General features: G+C 34.8%; 1 protein-coding gene and 1 pseudogene across 1 annotated transcript in view; both read right to left on the bottom strand.

Moving 5' to 3' along the window:
• Positions 1–3,311: 3,311 nt before the first annotated feature.
• Positions 3,312–4,145, bottom strand: LOC141842790 (uncharacterized; annotated as a pseudogene).
• Positions 4,146–7,813: 3,668 nt separating this feature from the next.
• Positions 7,814–10,086, bottom strand: part of LOC141842666 (uncharacterized) — a 9,593-nt gene continuing 7,320 nt past the window's right edge. Inside the window, exon 5 of the mRNA XM_074730706.1 lies at positions 7,814–8,030. Coding sequence (XP_074586807.1) covers positions 7,830–8,030 — 201 coding nt within the window. The 3' untranslated portion in view covers positions 7,814–7,829. The remainder of the gene's footprint in view (positions 8,031–10,086) is intronic.

The following is a 10,086-nucleotide window of genomic DNA, read 5'->3' as shown; positions in this document are numbered from 1 at the left end:
CATCAAATAAGTCCTTTTTAGAGATAAGCAATACTATATTTATTGAGGACAGTGGGAACACTAAGATCAGGGACATATCATTTGAGGAAGAAAACATTAGCGATCCTGTTGTGGTTACTACAAGTGCAACAAGTAGTGGTATAATATATATACCCTATATTGTGGAGATTATAAATCCAATGGGAATAGTAAACCAAAATATTCTCATACCACTTCTAATACAAATGCAGAAACCTTCCATTCGGGTTGAGGTATTCCTCACATTATTGAACAAGTACTCCAACCATCTCAAACATAAGTACCTTTAAGGTGATCCACTAAGAAAAAGAAATCTATGATTTCTCGTGATTATATTTATATTTAAGAGCATAAGTTTGACATAGGATTGAAAAGTGAAGTCAAATAATGCTCTAGCCCAGAAAGGTGTATTGAAGTCATGAATGAAGAAATAAAATCTATGGTAGACAATGATGTTTGAAAACTTATAGAATTGTCTGAAAGAGCAAAATCTATTGGTTGTAAATGAATATTTAAAACTAAATGGAATTCACTAGACAATGTTCAAAAATATAAGGTTCGCCTTATTGTCAAAGGATTCACTTAGAAAGAGAACAAAAAGAAACGTCTTTGTTTCGACTTTTATGATAATCATGACACTTGTAACTCATTTTGATTCGAAAATATAGTAAATAGATGTAATAACTATATTTTCCAATAGAGAAATTGATGAGTCTATATACATGGTGTAACTAGAGAACTTTAAGTCTGAGGACTAAAAACACTTAGTATGCAGATAAAGAGTCCATTTATGATCTAAAGAAGTCATCTTGTCAATGATATCGAAAATTTAATCTCGTAGTTTCTTTATTTATTTTAAGGAGAATTTTATTGGTCAATATATATATGTAAAGTTCAATAGGAGCAAATTTATCATACTTATCCTTATCCTATATATGGAGGATATTTTACTATCAAGCAATAATAAAAATCTACTATATGAAATCAAGTCATTTCTATCAAGTAATTTTAAAATGAAAGATGTTGATGAAACATTTTTTGTTTTAGGTATACAAATATGTTGTAATCGTTTAAGGGGTATATTCTTGGACTTTCACAAAGGACCTATATTAAAAAGATGTTTATACCGTATAACATATAAAACTGTGCACCTAGTGACACACTTGTGTCTAGGGGTGACAATGTAGTTGCAGCAATGTTCACGTCTTGAACTTGAGATAAGGGAGATATAGAAATTCCCTTATGCGTCAGTTGTAGGGAGTCTCACGTATGCTCAAGTTACGTCCAGATATAGCATACATAGTAGTAATATTAGGTAGATATTTAAGTAACCCAAGACCGTCATATTAAAAAATTGTGAAGAGAGTAATGTAGTATTGGTAGAGAATTAAAGAATTTATGCTCATGTATCGGAGGTTAGGTCACCTAGAAGTCATTGGATATTTAGACTCTGCCTTTGTTGGATGCTTGGATAGCAGAAGATCCACTTTAAGTTATATCTACATGCCTGTTGAAGGTGTTATCTTGTGAAAAAGTGTCAAACAAATATTAGTAGTCACTTCGATTATGGAAGCAGAATTAATAGTCTACTATAAAGCATCCAATCAAAAGATTTGATTGCGGAACTTCATCATACATTTTGCAAATTGTTGAGAGCATTGATAAGCCGTTGAGAATTAATTATAATAATAAAGTCGTAGAACTTTATGTTAAGACATACGTAGTTCGTTGAAGTCAAAATACATCGATATCAAATTTCTAGTAGTTAATGAAAGAGTTCAGAATTGTCAGATAATAATATAGCATATCAGCACAGATTCTATGTTAGTAGATCCACTCACCAAAGACTTGCCGCCCAAGGTATTTCATGCACATGTGGTGAATATGGAGGTTCTTCTATTAGATGAAGTACCTGTTTAGTAAGAGTCTGTATTTATTGTTTCATGCTCTATGTTGATGAACACATGTTTATTTTGGTTATTATATATACTAGAGTTTACAAATACATGTGAATTTTATTTTAGCATTCTGAAATAAAGATATCATAATTTACTATTGCAGTTTTACATATAGTGTTTGTAAATATGATATTGGATTTCTTTTGGAATCATAAAGTGTAAATCATGATTTGTTACTATGGTTTAGCATAAGAGGTTTGCAAACATAATTAGGACTCTTATTTTGGATCATCAGAAGGACCAGTTGAAAATTGACATGTATATATTACATTTTATGTAATTTTCATGTTACACATCCACATTTGATATATGTCATTAATGACATTAGTATTGTGATTACTATTGGGAATTATTACAGTTATGGTAACTATGACCTCTTTAGTCTTATACCAATAAAATTAATAAACCAGATTGTTCTAAAAGGAGTATTTTTACCCATAAAGTTTGGTATTATTGAGCTCAAATAAAGTTATACTTGTGTTATATACAAAATCACATGTAGTCTAAGTGGGAGATCATTGAATTTAATCTTTCTATTCGGTGGGCTTATATGTTATTTTATAACACACGAGTTTTATGTCTATAACACACGAGTTTTATGTCATTATGAACAAATGCATTAAGTGATCTAATTGATATTAATTATGGATTTGTACTATTGGATGCGGATTTATATGTGTAGAATCCGTTAATCCGCATTTTGTTATCAATGATAGGTTATTAATAACAGAATTAGACTCACTACTATATATAAGGCATAGTCCCGGTAGGATTGGATAATTTCAAGATCTCCTCGCTTCTCATTGGTAAGGAGAGTATGACGTCGTCACCGCAATCTCTACGGAAGATTCGCCTCCTGTTTCTTCTCAGGATCAAGATTTCGTAGACGATGATGGCAAATTCGCTGCATTCAGGTTATATTTATCTTTTGGCCATAGTCTATTTCGTTTAATTAAATTACTATCATAAAATTTCGATGTTAACTAAATCGTTCATATGAATGCTAGAATTTTGATTTTAGAATTCATGATTAAAAAAACCTCAATCATTATAAACATAAAGAAACAAGCATTTCTGGCTAACACAGGTTAATCCAAAAAAGTTCCTTGCTTATGTTATTCACCTTCACACCATAACACATAAGAGTGAGAAGGTGGTATAGTATTAAGCAATTTAATATGAATTATAAGCATAAAGAATCAAGCATTTTCTAGATAACAATTAACTCATTAAGAACTTGTTTATTTTCAGGAATATAGAAACAATTTTGAAACCACTGACTTGACAATCTAAAGTTCAAACTTCAGTTCAGTAAATGGGTAGATAAATAAATGATTACCTCTCGGAGACTGTCATTACATTACTGGCGAGGCCAACCAGAATCTGTCTGTTTGGAGTTTTCTTATATATCACATAAGTGCCTTAAGTCCCTAGATTCAGTGTCAAAGCATAATCCTGTTCAAAATAGCATGTAATGAACAACTTAGTCAAATAAAAAAATGTTAAGAAAAGTCAACGATCTAGAATATTCCACATCAATCTCACGTCATAGTTTACTTCAGATTCATCAATTGTATGGCATCTCCATATTCGTACAAATCAACATATGAAATCTAATCAGGATCCCAATTGTGAACTTACGTGAAGAAAAAGGAGAAAAAAGAAACCTCTTCTGGCTATGTTGATAACCAAAACAACGGTGTCACCTCAAACTTATCCAGCAAATCATGAATTGTTTCATCAACCAACCAATGAAACTCCTCCTCGGGCATGAGAGATCTGAAATAGAATAATAATCAACTTTAACGAACAGGCGTACATGTACAAGAAAGGGGAAAAATATGGATTTGATCATGACTTTAAAACAGAGGTTAAGAAATTCAAATCTCGAGGATTATTCAAATGTTCAAAGGAGAAGGAAGACACTCACTGGTAATCTTCGGCGGCCGGATTCTGCCCTTGATCAAGCGCCGAGGGCCGAGTGGAGAAGAAAGACCTGGGGACGGATAGTGGATCGAGAGGCGACCAAGGCCCCCTCGGTGGAGAAAAACCGCCGACGACGGCAATGGAAGCCATGGAGGAAGCATGAAGCGATGAACTCGGCTGAGCCCTTCTCAGCGTCGGCAACCATCGGAGAAGTAGCAATCTTGCAGAAGCGAAGCGCTACATGATCGCTGGGAGAGCGGTATCGCAGCTCAAAGAAAAAATAATATTAGATAGGTCCTTAAATAAATATTTTGATTATAAAGACATATCAAATATTATGGTTATATATATATACATTAAAATTTTAAAAGATATTTGATTTGATCTTAATGTGGTATTATTATCTTATTTAATATGACAAAACTTTAAAGGCCGCATGTTCTATGACGGTTAGAATGTGGCACGCCACTTCGTGAAAACAATTAAAAAATTCACTAAATTTACATATGGATATAAATTTTTTTACAAATACAGTGAAAAGTGTACAAATAAAATATCCGAAGAATTAAATTAGAAATTAACCGATCCGTGATACAACTTTATATATAAAGTCATTTATATATACCATTAAAAAACTTTATTCTAGTAGTACCTCATGCGCCGCGATCATACTTCCAAGTCTGCCTCACCGCCTTGATGTTCGATATTTGCTGACGCTAGGATCACATCAACAGGCCGGGTCCCAGACCTCCGTCACTGCCGGCCGGTAGCCACACCAGCTCACTACGTGCTCCGCCCATGAGAACGCTGAGAGACAGTCCGTACATTTTACATGGGTTCATGTTGAGATCAGTTTTTGGACATCGACGGCTTCTCATCGTCAAGATCGGATGAGGTCGCATGCAAAAAGAATCACGAAGTTTGAGGAGCCTGCAAACATAGTAACCGTGAGAAGGAAGGTCAGGGGTGTTCTGACTCGACTACTCTGATGCTTAAATCAGTCCGTAAAAAAAGAAAAGAGAAAACAAAAAAAATAATGGAGAGTTAATTGTGAGTGTGCATACCTCCATTTGAAGAAGGGCCAATCATATATATGTACAATGGGCGTCATGTCACATCTTAATTAAGGAAAGTGTTTCATCATCGGTAAGGATCTTGTCAGAATGAATAGAATGATCAGAATGACAGTCTCATTGTTGACATACGAGTGTAGGATCATTTCGCACGTGGGTGTCAGAGCGGTGGTCATAATTAGAGGATATGGGACTGTCAGAAAAAATGATGAGAAGTAATGAAAGCAGAGCATCGTGAAAGCCATTCAGCGTAACCCTAGCTGAATCTGAATAAGAGCGAAGGTGCCGAGCCGACTAAGAGGCTTCGGGTTCATAGGAGAAGTCGGTCTGTGAGAGAACTCAGATAAGGATTCGGCTCGGAACTATGTCTTGGATACTGAGGTGGACATTGAGCTGACCCCTCGCTATAGCCGAGCTGACCTCTCGCTAGAGCCAAGCTGAATCCTCATGAAAATCGAGTCCCTCTCATCAAACTTAGCTCGAACCAGGAACGCAGAGCCGACACCTCGGTATTTAAGACATAGTCCCGAGCTTACTTGTAATCGATATTTTCTTTCTTGTGTTTGTAATCACCATTCATTACTATTGACAAAGTAACAATTGGAACTCTAGACTTAATTGACGCACTTCTTCCTTTAATCCATTCTAATTTTATAAAGCTTTCCATCGGACTCCAATTTTACTGAACTCAACAAAGTTATTCTAAGTACTATCGATCTTCCTATAAGCATTGCCGAGCTTCCTGTAAATACTGTCGAACTCTTTCAAGATCAACATAACTTCATTTGACTCAAACCAACTATAGTTGAGCTTGCATTGCAAGTGACTTCGATCTGATTGAATTAAAGATATGCTACATAGAATCTATCTTGACCGGATGGATATGCCACGTGAGATCCCCATTCACCTCCACATCATTTTATCATTCTCTTAGAATAACTATATATCTAAGGAGGTAGCAGCCATGCAGACGGTGGAGGAATTGGCCATGCATATCCATGAGCTTCTTGAGATTGGACGACACTCTTATAGCATCATTTTATCATACTTGTTGAAAAGGTTTTTAAAAATAACTTATTTTTAACTAAATTAAAAAAAAACATTTTTTTATAGATACGGAGTCAATAATACTTTTATTTTTCAAATAAAAAAGTTAAAAATAAATTTAACTCTATTTGAATTGCATCCCCAGCCATGATTCATTGGAGCCATTTATTTATTTATTTTCAATTAAAGTTGCCTTGATGATGTTTGAATATTTAACCTTTTAAGAAGCAAAGCAAATCCTTCACGTTAATTTGTAATGCGGTCAACGTTAATTTGTAGCGTGGTCAATTATACCAAGCTATGTGGGGCAGATTAACTCTTTGAGGCAATGCCTTTTTCCGTTATGGTTAATTGCAGTTTCTTTATTTACCTCCTATGATCATGAGATTGACCGTATAGCCTGTTGGGATAACAAATTCCTATGCTGAAAAGGGGCAGATTAACTCGTTAAAAAAAATAAAAATTCATCATATGATGGAGCGGAGGGCAAGTTGATCTACCATCTTGACTGATTGAAAAATCCTCAACTCAGGATGGATTGCTGATTAGGCAGGCCAGCCCACGAGCCTGCTAAAAAAAATATAAATAGGAAATGTTGAAATTTTAAATTTGAATTGTGAATTTGGTGGGTTGAGCTCGAGTGCTCATTGAGTTTTTGATTTTAATTTTAAATTTTAGAAAGTTTTTTTCTCAATCCACGGGTTAGCCTATCTTTAATTTTAAATTTTAAAAGAATTTTTTTCCTTGATCTATAGACGAATCTAAGTCCATACAGGCCGACCTACATGGGTCACGAGTCCAAGCGGATTAGTCCATTTGGATCCGTCTTAAAATGAATTGATAAAATTTGTTTAAATTATTTGACGGATAAATTAATCCAACATACCTTAATTAAATTTACAGCATTTGCAACTCAGCACATGTTTTCCTTATCAAAGATGGTTGTGTACTATAAAAGAATCAAAATGTAGTAATTCCCGCAAAGAAACATACTGATATATTTTTGCTCACATTTGTGTAATGTTCTTCTTAGTGCCAATCATATTGTAGTAAAATATAATTTTTATGTTATTAATTATTAAAATATTGAGAATCAATGTTCAAAAATATTGAGTAGGGGATACATTAACCGGCTACAGTTAGTTAGTTATTAACAATTTATATTTAACTACATCGTTCATATGATTTAAATTTCTGGTGATATTTTTTGTGCATAGAAAAGGAGATTCTTCTTCGAAAAGTTTATTTTACATATTCTATTATTACTTTTCTCCTGTAATTTAAATTTCTACTCTTCTGTAAAAGAACAACAAATTTTACTTTACAAGGTTCCTCCACTTTTTGGATTGGATTTTTAAGGATTAATTCATCTAACCAGCATGGGCTACGCGATAGGATCTAAGTTTGAACCACGTTGTTTCCTTGTGTTAGCATTGCGATTTTTGTGTATTTATTTTTCTTATTTTTATTGTGCACTAAACTATTAAGCTAACATATAATACAAGCCTTGTAATGTACTTGGTCAATTTGTTTGACCCTCCATCTTGTCGATCTAGTCATTAAGCTCATTCAATTTGCCCACACAAATTTTTGACCTTTTATATATATAGAAGTATAATGTATTTTCCAACTCTTAACGTAGTTGATATGGATTAAGGATATTGTATTAGCAAACCTAAGATCCTCAGATCTGGATGTACACACTCACATAAACTGAAGCTCCTGAACAAGTCTATGTTTTTAACACGGATGATAACTTGTAAGATGTGGCCTCACGTAAGATGTGGCCTCATGTGGCTCATCGTCGTCAATCATTCTTTTTCGCCTTTGCCGTATCTGTTCCAGTATATGGCTCCACACTGTAAGCATATTGCTGGAATACAGAGAAGACTACCATTTCCAGAATCACCAGGACATTTTGTATGGCTTCCTGGATATGTTCTACATCCAGCCAGAAATGATGAGAATGAATCACTCCTGCCGCTGCTAACACTTCAAGTGCAGTTCCCTGACCAGCAGTAAAACTAATTGTCATCGCTGTTAAAGAAAGAATGATAAAATCTGGCAGTGCACAAAATCATAACAAGGACAAAATGGAGACGGTATTCTAATTCAACAATGGATTTGACTGTTATATATTGACGGCTTCAACATGACAAAATGGAAGTTCCAACCGTTCCAATTCTTCTAACCAAAACGTCAGTTAAGAGCGAATGACACTGTGTCGAGCTAAGTTTGACTCAGCACATCTATGGACAAGCTTTTTTTTTGGTGCTTCAGGGCTATGTAAATAGATCAAGCATTCATTACAGCTTGTTGAACGACCAATAAGGCTGTCGAGCTAGATCTCGGATGGAGTTGAGAATGATAAAAATTTAGTATGTGTTTGTTCATCATTCTCACAAAAATGCATCTGCATCCTTACGATATAAATCTCAATCTTCATAAACTTTGATTCTAGATGATACAATAAAAGTGTCAAGAGTCTAATCTAATTGGTATCTTTGAGATCGCATATATGGATCTTTTGTGCATTCCACAGAAACATAAAAGCAGGGCAACCGCCAACTTCTGTTGGTTTAGAATGTGTCTCAAGCTGAATAGAAAATCAATGAGGTACTGATGAACATCTTAAACTAGCATCCCTTTACCTTCAGAGAGGAGGAGAAAGGCATGTATAAGAAGGTTGTTATTATGGCCACAGGAAAATTAAAGCAGGTCAAAGCCGTTTAATAATAATTCTCAGGTTTAAGACTCCACTTCTACCATCTTTTCATCTCCGTATGCCTCTTCTATATTTCCTAAACTCACAAGTTGAAGATTCTCCTCCTATGCCTAGGTCATCACCGCACATGGACCCAAGTTACTATCAATCAAAATCCCCTTTGAGCAATCCACAAGCACCACCATTGCCTTGTGTATCCACTCAATTAATTCCTATTCCTAACTCTTTCAAGCAAACAACAAAAGGTGTAGCATGGAGTCAGATCATGATAGAATATCAACATTGAAAATCATACTTGGGGGTATAGTCAATGGTGTAGTCAGGATTTTCAACCAGGAGAGGCAAATTTAATAAATTAAAAAAATTAATACAATACAAAATTGAATTATCCAACTCTAAAAATTCAAAAATACTTAAAAATATATATGTTAAAATTTTCAAAAATTCCAAACGTTAGTGTAGGTCGATTTCACAATCCAAAAGTCTAAATTTTGAATTTAAGGAATTGAAAACGAACTTAAATTCGAAAATTTCAACCTTAGCACTTAATTCTAGTTGAAACAATGATTTATCGATCACCGAAGTTCATCTATGACTCAAAGTCGAAGAATCATTTGTGATCTCGCTTCTTCATAATATTTAGCATTCCTACATATGAGACCTCCATTCCGATCTAAATAGCCATCCTAATTAGCAACCTAGTAAAATCAAGTTTATACTTTACGATTCCCCTTCAATTAATAAAACATGAAAGAAGAAAAGATTAACTTACTCCTCTTGTTTTTGCTGTGGTTGGACAAAGGGGAAAAATGACTACTTGTAAAGAGTTGTTCGCTGAAAAAAAAAGGAAGACCGTTGCTTTTGAGAAAAACAGAGAAGAGAAGATAGGGAGGAAGAAGCAAAAGATGAAAGTTTTACCTTCTTCATCAGGAACCTCGACTAGCTTCGGTGAGCTCAGCAACAACACAAAGAGAGCAAGGCAAGGTAAAATAGGACTTGAGTGCAAAACACAAGAAGAGTAAGAAGATCTTGTTAGTGCAAGAAGCACCATACAATCGAACCTATGTTTTGATAATGACAAAGAGTTAGATCCTTTTGAGGTTTGATGTGCTTATCAAGTGTGCATATAGCATGACCAGTAAAATCCTAACTAAAGGCTAGATAAGGCAAAGTCCTAATTGGAAGCTAGGTAAGGAAAGTCCTGGTCCGAGGGACTGAGCAGGAAGTCTTGGCAAATCGAGGACATCGGACAGGAAGCCCTGGAGATCGAGGACATCGAACAGGAAGCCCTGTGAGTCGAAACACCAGGCAGAAAGTCTCGACAGGTTGAGGACCGGAG

This window comes from Curcuma longa, chromosome 12, assembly GCF_044706935.1.
Source record: "Curcuma longa cultivar G26 ecotype Majalengka, Jawa Barat chromosome 12, ITB_CL_G26_1.1, whole genome shotgun sequence".
NCBI classification, from domain to species: Eukaryota; Viridiplantae; Streptophyta; class Magnoliopsida; order Zingiberales; family Zingiberaceae; genus Curcuma; species Curcuma longa.
The sequence above is the reverse complement of the archived record's forward strand: the minus strand, read 5'-3'. Positions and strand labels throughout refer to the sequence as shown.